The 16,549-nt window shown below is 50.4% G+C and overlaps 1 protein-coding gene across 3 annotated transcripts in view; it reads left to right on the top strand.

Moving 5' to 3' along the window:
• LOC132395799 (sodium/potassium-transporting ATPase subunit alpha-2) overlaps positions 1-16,549 on the top strand; it is a 48,112-nt gene that overhangs the window by 29,447 nt on the left and 2,116 nt on the right. The window contains exons 15-22 of one of the 3 annotated variants that reach the window (XM_059972853.1): positions 3,485-3,635; positions 6,269-6,437; positions 6,955-7,109; positions 8,436-8,559; positions 11,337-11,482; positions 11,610-11,740; positions 13,095-13,196; positions 15,986-16,077. In XM_059972853.1, the coding sequence (XP_059828836.1) occupies positions 3,485-3,635; positions 6,269-6,437; positions 6,955-7,109; positions 8,436-8,559; positions 11,337-11,482; positions 11,610-11,740; positions 13,095-13,196; positions 15,986-16,077 (1,070 nt within the window). Of the gene's footprint in view, positions 1-3,484; positions 3,636-6,268; positions 6,438-6,954; positions 7,110-8,435; positions 8,560-9,832; positions 9,862-11,336; positions 11,483-11,609; positions 11,741-13,094; positions 13,197-15,985; positions 16,078-16,549 lie in introns of those variants that run through there. The other 2 variants (XM_059972854.1, XM_059972855.1) reach the window with 2 other exon arrangements.

Here is a 16,549-nt window from a genome sequence, read left to right as displayed (position 1 = left end):
TGTGGAGTTTTATCAGGCTTTTTGGGATGTCCTGGGGGTTGATTACTGCCTTGTTCTAGGGGAGAGCCTCCTCTCATAGCACTGTTGTGGTCCTACTGCCCAGGAAGGGAGACCTCCTCCTGCTAAAGAAATGGCGCTCGGTCTCCCTCTTGTGCGTGGACTACAAGATCTTCGCCCGGGCAATGACCAACCATCTTGGTTCAGTACTGAGACAGGTGATTCATCCTGACCAATCTTACACGGTCCTGGGCCGCTCGATCCAGGACAATGTCCACCTAGTACGGGACCTGATCCACCTGCAGCAGGAGACTGGGTCCCGGGCAGCATTTCTTTCTCTTGACCAGGAGAAGGCGTTTGACCGGGTAGACCACAGTTTCCTGGTGGGCACTCTGCAGGCCTTTGGGCTCGGACCACACTTTGTGGCCTGAGTTCGGCTCCTATACTCTGCTGCAGACTGCCTTGTTAAGATCAACGGATCACTGGCAGCGCCCATCCCCTTCAGGAGAGGAGTACATCAGGGGTGCCCCATGTCCGGTCAATTGTACGTGATCTGTGTCGAGCCATTCCTGAGCCGCCTTCGGCGAAGGCTGACAGGTCTGGTTCTGCATGAACCGGACATGGAGGTCATCCCCTCGGCCTACGCCGATGATGTACTCCTCATGATGACAGATCCCAATGACCTGCGGAAGATGCGCGAGTGCCAAGAAGTTTTCTCGGCGGCATCCTCCGCTAGGATCAACTGGGCGAAATGTTCCGGACTCTTAGTGGGTCAGTGGCAGGTGGACTCACTGCTGGAGGAGATGAGAGCTTTTGAGTGGAGCACTAGGCGCCTCTTCTATCTGGGAGTCTACCCGAGTCCTTCTGGGGAGACCTGGCTGGCGAACTGGCAGGACCTGGAGACGAAAGTCTTGGCCCGGCTGGGGCGCTGGTCAGGCCTTCTCAGGGTGCTTTCCTATCGAGGCAGGGTGGTGGTCATAAACCAGCTGGTGGCCATGTTGTGGTATCGGATGGTCACCTTGGTCCCTCCTGCCCCGTTTGTTGCAAGAATGCAGAGGAAGTTAGTGGACTTCTTCTGGGGCAACAGGAAACACTGGGTCTCTGCAGCGGTCTTGAGTCTCCCAGTGGGAGAGGGCGGACAGTCGCTGGTGTGCGTCCGAACGCAGCTGGCGGCTCTCCGCCTCAGGACTCTGCAGAGATTCCTGTACGCCGAGCACCCTCCCAAGTGGCAGGTGTTGGTGACTTTTTTCCTCTGGAGGGGGCATGTGGCTACCACCGGCAGGCGTCAGCTGTGCTGCTTTGCGGAGTCTGCCCGGCTTCTATCAGGACCTATTGCGAGTCTGGAACATGGTTGCCTCAGGCCGGGAATCCCCTTCTCTGGTGGAAGGCAGGGTCCTGGCCGACCCTTGCCCGACCTCAGTGGATGTCGGTGCGGCTCAGGTGTGTGGACTGACTCAGGCTGAGCTGCTTGTTGGGCCCAGGCCCCGCAGTCTTCTCCGGGAGCCATGTCCACACAACTTGAGCCATCTCTCATCGATACCCACAGTCCCATTCAGGGATGCAAGAAGGTATTCTTTTGGGCTTGCTGTTCCACACCCTCCACTTCCTTGCCCTTGTCCACTGTCCCAACATGCCATGGCGATCGGTCTTTCCACCCGGAGGTGAGGAGGGTCTCCACTGGAAGTCTCTTTACGAGGGGGTTCTTCCCATGCACCTGGGGGATCTCAGCTGGAGGGTACTGCATAGAGCGGTGCCCTGCAATAAGTTCTTCAGTTTGTACATGGATCTCCCACCCGCATGTCACTTCTGCGGGCTGAAGGAGACCGTGTACCACATGTACATGGAGTGTGTGAGGCTGCAGCCCCTTTTTGCGTATTTACATGGGTTGCTTCTCACCTTCTGGCTGCATTTTAGCCCCACCCTATTTATATATGGTCATCCAGTAAGGAGGGGAGAATGGAGGGATGAGAATGTCCTTGTAAACTTGCTCCTGGGGCTGGCAAAATCCACAATTCGAGGGTCTTGGAAACAGGTGGTGGAGGATCTCCCTGGGCAGACTGCCTGGCAATGTTTAGGGGGTATGTTCGTGCCCGGGTAAATATTGAAAATGAACATGCGCAGTCCACAGTGGCCTTAGAGGAGTTCTGAGACCATTGGGCTCCGTGGGGTGTAAATGCCATTGTTGATAGAGATGGCAACATTCTGGTGTAATGTCTATTGTCTATTTGTAGTGAAGTAATTGTGTTAGTCACTGTTTTGTATATATTGTACAGCACCGATATTTGTAATAAAGGATTTTGTATTTAAACAAAAAAGGGTCAGACGCAGAGTGAAACTCCTTCTACACTGTTCCATCACACACTCTCAGCAGTTAGTCAGAGTGAAACTCCCTCTACACTGTCCCATCATACACTCCCAGGGTCAGACACAGAGTGAAACTCCCTCCAATGGGACGGTATGGAGGGCTGTGGTCAGGGTGCATGTTGACAATTCAGCATGGACTAGATGGGCTGAAGGGTCTCCTTCTGTGCGGTACTGCTCTTTCATTTGTCGTCAGGGCGGAAATTAAACTGGAGGGCATGGGCCTGAGATGCATGAGATTTATTATGTTATTTTACATTAAGGGCAGCCGGTACCTGAGCACACAGGCAGGGCAAGAGGTGGAAGCAGTTACGACAGCAGAGTGTAAGATGCAACTAGGCACACACACACACACACGCACGCGCAGCCAGGGAATGGACAATTTGAGATCTTGTGCAGACAGATGGGATTCATTTGATTTTTGTAAAGGTTAGCTTTATTTGTCACAGGTACTTTGAAACATAAAAATTCAGTGGAATGTACATTAACAGCCCGACGATGCTCACTAGTCTCACCACGCTTCCTGTGTCGGTATCAGTGTTCAAAATTGAAAGGGCCCTTATTACCAACGTACATATATGTCACCATATCCAACCCTGAGATTCAGTCTTTACAGGCATACACATTCAATCTATGGAACTAACAACTGGAACAGAATAAACCAAAAACTACAATGTTCCCTGGTAGCTCTTCTTTAAAAGAGCCTCAATAGTTCTCAGAGTTCCAGGTTAGCCTGGCCTTCATCATGATGTCAGCATGCAAACGTGCCCACACTCCCTCGCTCTGGCCTGCATGGGGGAACGGCAGCACCCGGACGAAGCCAGGTGGTAACAAAGGAGAACGTACAAACTCCTGACAGATAGTAGCAGGGACCGAACCGCCATCATGATCACCGGTGCTGACAGTTCTGCCACCGTGCTGCCCTCTGCAGTGAGTAATGAGTAATGAGCAGTGAGTAATGGGCCGAAGGGCCGAGCTGCTCAATGTTCCATATAGTGCCCTCTATACACTCCCCGGGCATGGGTTGGCGAGGCACCCTGCAGCGTGGTTGGGGTGGGGGGGGGGGTAACAGAGTTGCCGTTGGCTGCAGTTCGAGGAGTGTTCACTGCTCTTCCTCTCTGCACAGAGATGCCAAGGCCTGTGTGATCCATGGCTCTGACCTCAAGGAGATGGAAGAAGAGCAGCTAGACCAGATCCTGGCCAACCACACTGAGATCGTCTTCGCCCGCACATCACCACAACAGAAGCTCATCATCGTGGAGGGCTGCCAGAGGCAGGTGGGCCACTCTCAGACACCCTCCCTCAGCTTTATACCCCATCCCTCAGTTCCACTCTCCATACAAGGATGATTCCAGGAATGAAGGGGTTAACATATGAGGAGCGTTTGGCAGCTTTGGGCCTGTACTCACTGGAATTTAGAAGAATGCGTGGGGATCTCATTGAAACCTACCAAATGTTGAAAGGACTAGATAGGGTGGATGAGGAGAGGATGTCTCCAGTGGTGGAGATATCCAGAACCAGAGGGCACAGCCTCAGATTTGGGGGGGGGGGGGGGGAACAAGCTTTTAGAACAGAGGTAAGGAGGAATGTTTTTTAGCCAGACATCAGTGAATCTATGGAATGCTCTGCCTCAGACTGTGGTAGAGGCCACGTCCGTGGGAATATTTAAGGTGGAAGTTGATAGTTTCCTGATCGTCAGGGCATGAAAGGATATGGTGAAAGGGCAGATCTATGGGGTTGAGTGGGATCTGGGATCAGCCATGATGGAATGGCAGAGCAGACTTGATGGGCTGGATGGCCTAATTATGCTCCATGCACAGTTCTGTCACCGTATTCCTGGGTTAGACCCACTGGGAGCACTGTGTACAGTTCCAGTCTCCATGTCCCTGGGTCAGACCACACCGGGGGCACCGTGCACAGTTCTGTCACCGTATTCCTGGGTTAGACCCACTGGGAGCACTGTGTACAGTTCCAGTCTCCATGTCCCTGGGTCAGACCACACCGGGGGCACCGTGCACGGTTCTGTCTCCATATCCCTGGGTCAGACCCACACTGGCAGAATCGTGCACAGTTCCAGTCTCCGTACCCCTGGGTCAGACCACACTGGGAGCACCGTGTACAGTTCTGTCTTCATATCCCTGGGTCAGACCACACCAGGGACACCGTGCACAGTCATTAGTGAAATACACTAGGCAATACACCCACAACTTACAATTCTGTGGTCTGTGAGTCAAGACGCACACCATCACAGGGCAAACATACATCTTCCACACAGGCAGGAGCAGAGGTTGGGATCGAACCTGGTTTACTGGCTCAGCATGGAAGAGGCAGTGTGAGCTGGTGAAAGTGTGGGGAGAAATTAGAATTATTATAACTGATCAAGACAAGGTTCTGCTGACACCGGAAATCATGAGCACGATGCTGGTGGAACTCAGCAGATCAAGCAGCACCTAGGAAAAGAGCCCCACCCTGTTACTTGTAAAAACACCATCCCCTTCTCTCAATTCCTCAATGATTCCTCAAACTTCCAATAATGCCGCTTCCCCCCACATTCACCATTTCCCATTCCCTTTTCCCTCTCTGAACTGATCTCCTTGCCTGCCTCATCACCTCCCTCTGGTGCTCCTCCCCCCTTTTCTTTCTTCCATGGTCTTCTGTCTCTTTCGTCAATCAACTTCCCAGCTCTTTATTTCATCCCTCCCCTCCAGGTTTCACCTATTACCTGGTGGTTCTCTCTCCCATCCCTCACCTTTTAAATCTACTCCCCAACTTTGTTTTTCTTCAGTCCTGCCGAAGGGTTTTGGCCCGAAATGTTACTGCACTTTTTTCCCATAGATGCTGCCTGGCCTGCTGAGTTCCTGTGTGTGTTGAACAGGAACAGAAGCTCATAGCAGAAGGCTTAAAGACAAAGAGACTAAGTTACTAAAAGACTAAGATTAAGATGGTGCTGCCTTGTCACCTATTTTTAAAAGACACCGGAAACTAAATTTACATTTGTAGTAAACAGTTAAGCAATGAGAAAGCCCTGATTCAATTAATGCAGTACTGAGAAGCTTCTGGAACTTTACAGAGTTAGAACATAGAACATAGAATATTACAGCACAGAAATCTTCTTGACTGTGCTGAACCAGTTTTCTGCCTAGTCCCACTAACCTGCACCTGGACCATATCCCTCCATACACCTCTCATCCATATACCTGTCCAAGTTTTTCTTACCATTTCATCTGGCAGCTCATTCCACACTCCCACCACTCTCTGTTCCCCCTAATGTTCCCTTTAAACTTTTCCCCCTTCACCCTTAACCCATGTCCTCTGTTTTTTTTCTCCCCTAACCTCAGTGGAAAAAGCCTGCTTGCATTCACTCTATCTATACCCATTATAATTTTTTATATCTCTATCAAGTCTCCCCTCACTCTTCTACACTCCAGGGAATAAAGTCCTAACCTATTCAACCTTTCTCTATAACTCAGTTTCTCAAGTCCCGGCAACATCCTTGTAAACCTTCTCTGCACTCTTTCAACCTTATTAATATCCTTCCTGTAACTGGGTGACCAAAACTGCACACAATACTCCAAATTCAGCCTCACCAATGCCTTATACAACCTCACCATAACATTCCAACTCTTATACTCAATACTTTGATTTATACCAATATAACCACATGGGGCTGCATTGAACGCTGTGACCACTACAAAACATACTTGGTAGTATGTAAATTCTGTATTTATGTAAAATTATGTAATTATGTAAAATACAAGCTAATAATTAAATTGTTAAACTATGAAGAATATATCAATTAATCAGTCTAATCTAAGAATTAAGTCAGCATCCCTGAGCTCCTGCCCTGACCCCGTGATGGGAGGGGTCCTTTCTCTGCTGATGCTAGTTACGTGCCACCCATCCACCACAGGGAGCCATTGTGGCGGTGACCGGCGACGGTGTCAATGACTCACCTGCCCTGAAGAAGGCTGACATCGGTGTTGCTATGGGGATCTCGGGCTCAGATGTCTCCAAGCAGGCGGCTGACATGATCCTGTTGGACGACAACTTCGCCTCCATTGTCACAGGCGTGGAAGAGGGTGAGGAGGGAGCAGAGGTGTGGGGGGGCATGTGAGAGGTGGGTGGTGGGCTCTGTGGGGAAGAGGAGGGGAGGAAAAGGGTTGTGAAGGGATGCGGTAAATGAGGAAGAGGTAAGGGGTGAGGAGGGAGGGCTGTGTGAGTTGGGCTGAGGAGAGGGGGAAGGGGAGGTGAGGTGTGGGAGAGTAGGGGAGGAGATGAGGAGCAGGTGCTGAGGGAGGAGTAGGAGGGGAAGAGGGGAATGGGGAGAAAGTTGTGGAGAGGAGGGAATGAGGGGGGAGTGTAGAAAGAATGAATGAGGGTCTGAGAGTAATGAGAGGGAGAGGGGATGGAGAGAGGAAGGTGGGAGGGAGAGTGGAGAAACATGGGTGGGAGGAAGAGGGAAGGGGGTGGGAGGTGGGTAAGGAACAGGGAGGAAGGGGAAGGTAGTGGCTGGGGGAGTAGAGGAGGGACTGGAGTAGTGTGTGTGTGAGAGAGTTTGCAGACAGGACCCTTCACCCTCTCATTCCCACCCCACAGGCCGGCTCATCTTCGACAACTTGAAGAAGTCTATTGCATACACCCTGACCAGCAACATCCCTGAGATCACCCCCTTCCTGCTGTTCATCGTGGCCAACATTCCCCTACCCCTTGGCACCGTAACCATCCTCTGCATCGACCTGGGGACTGACATGGTGAGGGCTGAGCCTGGAGAGTGTGGGCAATCAGGGCACAAAGAGAGATGGCAAGGGATAGTGGGATAAAAGAGAACTGCTAAATGGGGGCTGAAGGGAGGGGATGGTGGAGGTGTGATCTGCTCCAAGATAGAGTGGATGTGGTGAGGATGTTTCCTATAGTGGGGGAGTCTAGGATCAGAGGGCACAGATAGAGTGGATGTGGAGAGGATGTTTCTTATAGTGGGGGAGTCTAGGATCAGAGGGCACGGATAGAGTGGATGTGGAGAGGATGTTTCCTATAGTGGGGGAATCTAGGACCAGAGGGCACAGATAGAGTGGATGTGAAGAGGATGTTTCCTACAGTGGGGGAGTCTAGGATCAGAGGGCACAGATAGAGTGGACGTGGAGAGGATGATTCCTATAGTGGGGGAGTCTAGGATCAGAGGACACAGATAGAGTGGATGTGAAGAGGATGTTTCCTACAGTGGGGGAGTCTAGGATCAGAGGGCACAGATAGAGTGGATGTGGAGAGGATGTTTCTTATAGTGGGGGAGTCTAGGATCAGAGGGCACGGATAGAGTGGATGTGGAGAGGATGTTTCCTATAGTGGGGGAGTCTAGGACCAGAGGGCACAGATAGAGTGGATGTGGAGAGGATGTTTCCTATAGTGGGGGAGTCTAGGATCAGAGGACACAGATAGAGTGGATGTGAAGAGGATGTTTCCTACAGTGGGGGAGTCTAGGATCAGAGGGCACAGATAGAGTGGACGTGGAGAGGATGATTCCTATAGTGGGGGAGTCTAGACCAGAGGGCACAGATAGAGTGGACGTGGAGAGGATGATTCCTATAGTGGGGGAGTCTAGGATCAGAAAACACAGCCTCAGAAAACATGGACATTCATTTAGAACGGAGCTGAGGAGGAATTTTTTAGCCAGAGGGTGGTGAATCTGTGGAATTCATTGCCACAGGCAGCTGTCAGAACAAAGACATTGAGTTTATTTGAAGTGGAAATTGATAGTTTCTTAATTGGTCATTGCGCCAAAGTTTATGGAGAGAAGGCAGGAGAATGGAGTTGAGAGGGATAAAAAAAATCAGCCATGATGGAATGGCAGAGCAGACTGGATGGACCGACTGGCCTAATTTCCTTCTATGGTATGTCTTGTGGTTGGTGGGAATGGGGAAACTGTGACAGGACTAGAGGAGGTGGGGAGGATGAGGAGGAGGACGGTGACATAGATGGGTCTGGCAAGAGGAACAAAATGGGATTAGAGAGCTGGTTTTCAGGATTACGGAGTCGTTTACTGTGAGGTGGACCGTTACTGAAAGCCGTTGTCCTTTCCACAGGTCCCTGCAATCTCACTGGCCTATGAGGCAGCAGAGAGCGATATCATGAAGAGGCAACCCCGAAACCCGAAAACCGACAAGTTGGTCAACGAAAAACTGATCAGCATGGCGTACGGGCAGATCGGTGAGTGTAGGAGAGAGCCGAGGGGCGGGGTGTTCAGTGTAAATAGATGGCGTACGGGCAGATTGGTGAGTGTAGGAGAGAGCCGAGGGGCGGGGTGTTCAGTGTAAATAGATGGCGTACGGGCAGATCGGTGAGTGTAGGAGAGAGCCGAGGGGCGGGGTGTTAAGTGTAAATAGATGGCGTACGGGCAGATCGGTGAGTGTAGGAGAGAGCCGAGGGGCGGGGTGTTCAGTGTAAATAGATGGCGTACGGGCAGATCGGTGAGTGTAGGAGAGAGCCGAGGGGCGGGGTGTTCAGTGTAAATAGATGGTGTACGGGCAGATCGGTGAGTGTAGGAGAGAGCCGAGGGGCGGGGTGTTCAGTGTAAATAGATGGCGTATGGGCAGATCGGTGAGTGTAGGAGAGAGCCGAGGGGCGGGGTGTTCAGTGTAAATAGATGGTGTACGGGCAGATCGGTGAGTGTAGGAGAGTGCCGAGGGGCGGGGTGTTCAGTGTAAATAGATGGCGTACGGGCAGATTGGTGAGTGTAGGAGAGAGCCGAGGGGCGGGGTGTTCAGTGTAAATAGATGGCGTACGGGCAGATTGGTGAGTGTAGGAGAGAGCCGAGGGGCGGGGTGTTCAGTGTAAATAGATGGCGTATGGGCAGATCGGTGAGTGTAGGAGAGAGCCGAGGGGCGGGGTGTTCAGTGTAAATAGATGGTGTACGGGCAGATCGGTGAGTGTAGGAGAGAGCCGAGGGGCGGGGTGTTCAGTGTAAATAGATGGTGTACGGGCAGATCGGTGAGTGTAGGAGAGAGCCGAGGGGCGGGGTGTTAAGTGTAAATAGATGGCGTACGGGCAGATCGGTGAGTGTAGGAGAGAGCCGAGGGGCGGGGTGTTCAGTGTAAATAGATGGTGTACGGGCAGATCGGTGAGTGTAGGAGAGAGCCGAGGGGCGGGGTGTTAAGTGTAAATAGATGGTGTACGGGCAGATCGGTGAGTGTAGGAGAGAGCCGAGGGGCGGGGTGTTAAGTGTAAATAGATGGCGTACGGGCAGATCGGTGAGTGTAGGAGAGTGCCGAGGGGCGGGGTGTTCAGTGTAAATAGATGGCGTACGGGCAGATTGGTGAGTGTAGGAGAGAGCTGAGGGGCGGGGTGTTCAGTGTAAATAGATGGCGTACGGGCAGATCGGTGAGTGTGTTGGAGAGAGCCGAGGGGCGGGGTGTTCAGTGTAAATAGATGGCGTACGGGCAGATTGGTGAGTGTAGGAGAGAGCTGAGGGGCGGGGTGTTCAGTGTAAATAGATGGCGTACGGGCAGATCGGTGAGTGTAGGAGAGAGCCGAGGGGCGGGGTGTTCAGTGTAAATAGATGGCGTACGGGCAGATCGGAGTGTTGGAGAGAGCCGAGGGGCGGGGTGTTCAGTGTAAATAGATGGTGTACAGGCAGATCGGTGAGTGTGTTGGAGATGCCAAGGGAGAAGTGCTCAGTGTAAAGGCTGATTTAGAAGATGCTGAATCAGAATCAGGGTTAATATCACTGACATACGGTGTTTTTTGTTGTTTCTCATCAGCACTACATAAAATTTATATAGGTTGGGACACCACCGTGCCAATTATTATTAACACCACTCCATTACAGCTCGGGGCATCAGAGTTCAGACTTAAATTCCGGCTTCCCCTTTAAGTTTGTACGTTCTCCCAGTGTGCAGATAGACTTCTTCCAGGTGTTCCGCTTTCCTCCCACAACTCAAAGATGTACCAGTTCCTTGGTTAATTGCTCATTTTAAGATGTTCTGTGATTGGTCGGTGGGTTGTGGGGCTCTGCAGCTCACTGAGCCGGGAAAGCCTTTCCAAAGGTCCAAATGTCAGAGAAATGTATACAATATTCATCCTGAAATGCTTTTTCTTCACAAAACATCCACGAAAACAGAGAACTGCCCCAAAGAATGAATGACAGTTAAACATGAGAACCCCAAAGTCCCCCCCCACAACTCCCCCCTCCTCCACGAGCAAAAATAAACGCGCATCGGTACCATCACCGAGCCCAAGCCTGTGCTAAGTGGCCAAAATTACCCCATAAACTTAGCATTTCATCGGAATTTGACAACCCACAGATTCTCTCTCCCTGGTAACGGAGAGGGGGGTGTCCCCCATTTTCACAGTGACGGGAGACACAACAACGTCATACTGGTTTAAAATCTTAAAAGTCTGTTTCGTCGCTTTTTCCGAGCTCTGTGTCTGAAGATCACAAAGACCTTCTGCTGTGGGTCTTCGGGCCCACAGCAGAAGATTTTCTGGCCTCGCTGAGTCTCCAGAGTCTCCATCCATGACACTGACCCTCAATGCACCCGTCTCCAGAGTCCCGAGATCTTAGGCTTCTGAACACCATTGAGATTCTCAGGCCAAACCCTTGGCATGTCGAATAGCAGTCAGTCGTGGAACCCCGAGAACGGGTCCCATTTCCACAAAGAATCCTAGTCAGCGTGTAACGTCAGGTCAGGGTCTTCAAAAGAACCCTGAGAGGGAAAAATAAACATTAAACTTGGAAATAGAACTGTTTCCAAAGATGCAAGCAAAGGAGTTGCCATTTAGCGCCATCTTAACTCCACCTCGGTCTCCTGGCTGTATCTCTAAATCAAATCAGAGTCGGGTTTATTATCACTGACATCCAGTGTGAAATCAGCAGCAACATAGTGAAATATGTGAAAAAAATTTCTATAAATTACAACTAGAAATCATATCTCTCTCTCTCTCTCCCTCTCTCTCGCTCTCCTTCTCTCCCCGCTCTTTCCCAACAGGGATGATCCAGGCACTAGGCGGTTTCTTCACCTACTTTGTGATCCTGGCTGAGAACGGCTTCTTGCCTTCGCGCCTACTCAATCTGCGACTCGACTGGGACGACCGGACCCGCAATGACCTGGAGGATAGTTATGGGCAGGAGTGGGTGAGACTTCCCTTGGCATGGAGGGGCAAGGGAAGGAGGGAGGGAGGGAAGGAGGGAGCGAGGCCACGACCATGGGACCCATTGCACCATAGACGCATCTCAGCGTTGATCCCCATTTCCTCCGCAGACGTATGAGCAGCGTAAGATCGTGGAGTTCACCTGCCACACAGCGTTCTTTGCCAGCATCGTGGTGGTGCAGTGGGCTGATCTGCTCATTTGCAAAACACGAAGGAACTCCATCTTCCAACAGGGCATGAAGTGAGTGGCAGCTGGGCAGGTGCGGGTCTGAGGGTGAGACCCTCTGAGTGGCAGTGTGGGTAGGTGTGGGTACGAGGGATGGACTCTCCGAGTAGCTGTGTGGGTAGGTGTGGGTATGAGGGATGGAGCCTCTGAGTAGCAGTGTGGGTAGGTGTGGGTACGAGGGAGTGACACTCCGGGTGACAGGAGCAGAATGGACTCAGAGATAACATTAAGGGTGATGATTACCTTGATTACCTGTGTATATTGAAATGTTCATAGGGTGTGATGGTAGTGTAAGGGTTAGCGTGATGGTAGTGTAGGGGTTGGCGTGATGATAGTGTAAGGGTTAGCATGATGGTAGTGTAGGGATGGGCGTGATGGTAGTGTAAGGGTTAGCGTGATGGTAGTGTAGGGGTTGGGGTGATGATAGTGTAAGGGTTAGCATGATGGTAGTGTAGGGATGGGCGTGATGGTAGTGTAAGGGTTAGCGTGATGGTAGTGTAGGGGTGGGTGTGATGATAGTGTAAGGGTTAGCATGATGGTAGTGTAGGGATGGGCGTGATGGTAGTGTAAGGGTTAGCGTGATGGTAGTGTAGGGGTGGGTGTGATGATAGTGTAAGGGTTAGCGTGATGGTAGTGTAGAGGTTGGCGTGATGTTGTTACAGCTTGGAGTGTTGGAGTTTAGAGTTCAATTCCAGTATTCTCTGTAACATAGTTTTTATGCTCCTTCCCATATGCATGTGGGTTTTCTCCGGGCTCCACTGTCCCCTCCAGGTGCACCATCCTCTCTGGGGGCCCCGTCCCCTCCTGTTTGGTAGTTTAATTGTAAATGGTCCTGTGATTAGGGTTGGGTTCAATAGTTGTTTTGCTGGGCGGTGTGGCTCAGGGTGGCAGAAAGGCCTGTTTGTGTATATCTACAAATAAGTAAATTCAGTGAAATCCATCGTTTTGCGTCAATAACCAACAGTCCAAGGATGTGTTGGCGGCAGCCTGGAACTGTCGCCACGCTTCCAGCACCAACATAACACACCCACAATTTACTCAGACTGTGAGGGGAAACCGGAGCACCCAGATGAAACCCACGCAGTCATGGAGAGAATGTACAAACTCCTTACTGACAGCAGCAGGAACTGAACCGGGGTACCAGTGTTAGGCTAATCCCTACATTACCGTGTTGGGGGCAGAGCATGAATGGGAAGCAGAGAGAAGGAGGGCCAGGGGAGGGAGGAAGAGTGTCAGGGGAAGGAAGGGGGAGGGGATCAAGGCTGAGGAGGATGGAGAGAGCATGAGGGCGAGGGAGTGGTTAGGAGAAGGAAAAGACAGGTTGTATTTTCTCCATGTCTCACGGTCACCCTACCCTACTCCTGTTCAGGAACAAGATCCTGATCTTTGGCCTCTTCGAGGAGACGGCGCTGGCTGCTTTCCTCTCCTACTGCCCAGGAATGGATGTCGCCCTCCGCATGTACCCTCTGAAGTAAGCAACCTTTCCAGTTCCACGTGGGAGGGTGGTGCAGGGAGGCGAGAGGACACAGGGTCAGAAGAGGTGGGGGGAGTTGGAAAATGCACGGTTATGCACTTTGTCAGCAGAAATAAATGTGTGGACTGTTTTCTAAATGGGGGGGAATATCCAGGAATCTGAGATGCAGAGGGACTTGGGAGTCCTTGTGCAGAACACGGTAAATGTTAACTTGCAGGTTGAGTCGGTGCTGAGGGAGGTAAATGCAACGTTAGCATTCATTTCAAGAGGTCTAGAATACAACAGCAAGGATGTGATGCTGAGGCTTTATAAGGCACTGGTGAGGCCTCACCTTGAGTATTGTGAACAGTCTTGGCCACCTCATCTTAGAAAAAAAGATGTGCTGGGATTGGAGAGGGTTCAGAGGAGGTTCACAAGAATGATTCCGGGAATGAAAAGGTTATCACATGAGGGATGTTTGATGGCTCTGGGTCTGTACTTGCTGGAGTTCAGAAGGATGAGGAGAGATCTCATTGAAACCTCTCGAATGTTGAAAGGCCGAGTCAGAGTAGATGTGGAAAGGACGTTTCCCATGGAGGGAGAGTCTTTAGCCAGAAGTTTGGTGAATTTGTGGAATTTGTTGCTGCATGCAACTGTGGAGGCCAGGTCAGGTGTACTTAAGGCAGAGTTTGATAGGTGTAAACGGTTACGGGGCATGTCTTCAAAGGTTACGGGGAGAAGACCAGGAACTGGGGTTGAGGAGGAGATAGACAAAAGGATCATTTCAGGCATTATTAAATGGCAAAGCAGACTCGATGGGCCAAATGGCCTAAATCTGCTCCTGTACCTTATGGGTTACAGAGATAGAGACGGGTGCAGGAGCTGGTGGGGCCATCAGAATTGGATGGGGTTCAGGGATGTTGGAAGGGTCTACAAAGGAGTTTAGATAGCCAGAGACTTTTTCCCAGAGCGGAAACGTGGGGGGGAATGTAAGAGCTACTGAATTATGGCTAAAAGAAGGCCATATTTGGGAGCTTAATGCCAAAGGATATACTTTGTATTGAAAGGACAGGCAGGAAACCATAGGTGGTGGTGTGGCTCTGTTCGTAAGAGATGGAATTACATCTTTAGAAAGAGGTGACATAAGGTCAGAGAATGATGAAGCTTTGTGGGTGGAGTTAGAAACTGCAAGGGTAAAAAGAAACATTATGGGAATCGGATATAGGCCTCCAAATAATAGCCAAGATGTGGGGTTGAGAATACAAAGGGAGCTGGAACAGACATGTAATAAGGGCAATAACACGATTGTAATGGGGGACTTCAATATGCAAAGGGATTGAGAAAATCAGGAAAATTGGATTGCAAGAGAGGGAGTTTGTTGAATTCTTATGAAATGGATTTTTAGAGCAGCTTGTGCTTGAGCCTATTTGGGGAAAGCCTATCCTAGAATGTGTGTTGTGTAATAACCCAGATCTTATGAGGGAGCTGGATGTAGGAGGCAGTGATCATAATATGACTGAATTCATACTGCAAATTGAGAAGAAGCATAAGTCACATGTATCAGTATCGCAATGGAATTACAGGGATCACAGAGGCATGAGAGAGGAGCTTGCCCAGGTGGATTGGAGGAGGATACAGTGGGGATGATGGCAGAGCAGGGATGGCTGAAGTTTCTGTGAATAGTTCACAAGGCACAGGATAGATAGGTTAAATGGTTAGTTGAGGGGCCTGGAGTGTTGTGTGTTCTACAAAGCTAGAGAGTGGAGTGACAGATTCAGGACAGCGTAGGGCATTGCAAGACATGACAGAGATAGAAGTGATAACATTGAAAGGATACTGGGATGGGAACATGGACAGGAAAGGTTTAGAGGACAAATGTGACTGGCTTTGTTGGGACAGAGATTACCAGAAGGATAACATCAGGAGGGGTGTCAGGGACTGGGTGGGGGTTGTTATACAGAGATGGGGAATGATTGGAATGGAAATGAAAGGGTTAACTTATGAGGAGTGTTTGATGGCTCTGGGCCTGTACTTACTGGAGTTTAGAATGAGGGGGATCTCATTGAAACCTACCAGGTACTAAAAGCCTTAGAAAGAGTAGATGTGGAGAGGGTGTTTCCTATAGTGGGACAGCACAGCCTCAGAATAAAGGAACATCCATTTAGAACAGAGATGAGGAGGAAGCTCGTTCATCAGAGGGCGGTGCATCTGTGGAATTGATTGTCACAGATTATTGTGAAGGCCAAGACATTGGATATATTTAAAGCAGAGATTCATAGGTTCTTGATTAGTCAGTGTGTTGAAATTATGGGGAGAAGGCAGGGGAATGGGGTTGAGAGGGATAATAAAACAGCCATGTTGGAAAGGCTGAGCAGACTCAATGGGCTGAATGGCCTAATTCTACTCTTATGTCCTTGATGGTGGAGGGGTTTGTCTCGTGATAGAGCTGGCTAAGTCTACAACCCTCTGAAGCCTCTTCCTATTGTGTCCAAATCACATGGTGATGCCACCAGTAATGTTTGGAGATGTTTGCTGGAGTCTTGGTGACATATCAAATCTCCTCCAGTAAAGTAGAGCCACCAGCGTGTGTTGGGGCCAAGATAAATCCTCTGAGATTGTCACCTTGAAATTTATTTTTCTGATTCCCCCACCCCTGCCCTCACCCTCACCATCGCCCTCACCCTCCTCTCTCCACCCTCTGCCTCCTCTCCGATCTCTCTCTCTCTCTCTCTTCCCCTCCTTCTTTCTCCCCTTCCCTCCCCCTTCCTGTCCCTCTGTCCACCCTCTCCCTCCCACCCCCTCAATAGGCTGCCATGGTGGTTCTGTGCCTTTCCCTACAGCCTCCTCATCTTCATCTACGACGAAGTGCGGAAGTTTATTCTGCGCCGACACCCTGGCGGTGAGTCACTCCTTCCAGAATGATTTGCGACTGACGGACAGACAGACATACTTTATTGATCCCGAGGGAAATTGGGTTGCGTTACAGCCACACCAACCAAGAATAGTGTAGAAATATAGCAATATAAAACCATAAATAATTAAATAATAATAAGTTAATCATGCCAAGTGGAAAAATAAGTCCAGGGCCAGCCTATTGGCTCAGGGTGTCTGACACTCCTAGGGAGGAGTTGTAAAGTTTGATGGCCACAGGCAGGAATGACTTCCTATGACACTCAGTGTTACATCTCGGTGGAATGAGTCTCTGGCTGAATGTATTCCTGTTCCTAACCAGTACATTATGGAGTGGATGGGAGTTGTTGTCCAAGATGGCATGCAACTTGGACAGCATCTTCTTTTCAGACACCACCATCAGAGAGTCCAGTTCCACCCCACAACATCACTGTCCTTACAAATGAGTTTGTTGATTCTGT

The sequence above is a fragment of the Hypanus sabinus genome, chromosome 6 (assembly GCF_030144855.1).
Source record: "Hypanus sabinus isolate sHypSab1 chromosome 6, sHypSab1.hap1, whole genome shotgun sequence".
NCBI classification, from domain to species: domain Eukaryota; kingdom Metazoa; phylum Chordata; class Chondrichthyes; order Myliobatiformes; family Dasyatidae; genus Hypanus; species Hypanus sabinus.
Note: the sequence above shows the minus strand (reverse complement) of the source record. Positions and strands in the feature narration are given on the sequence as shown.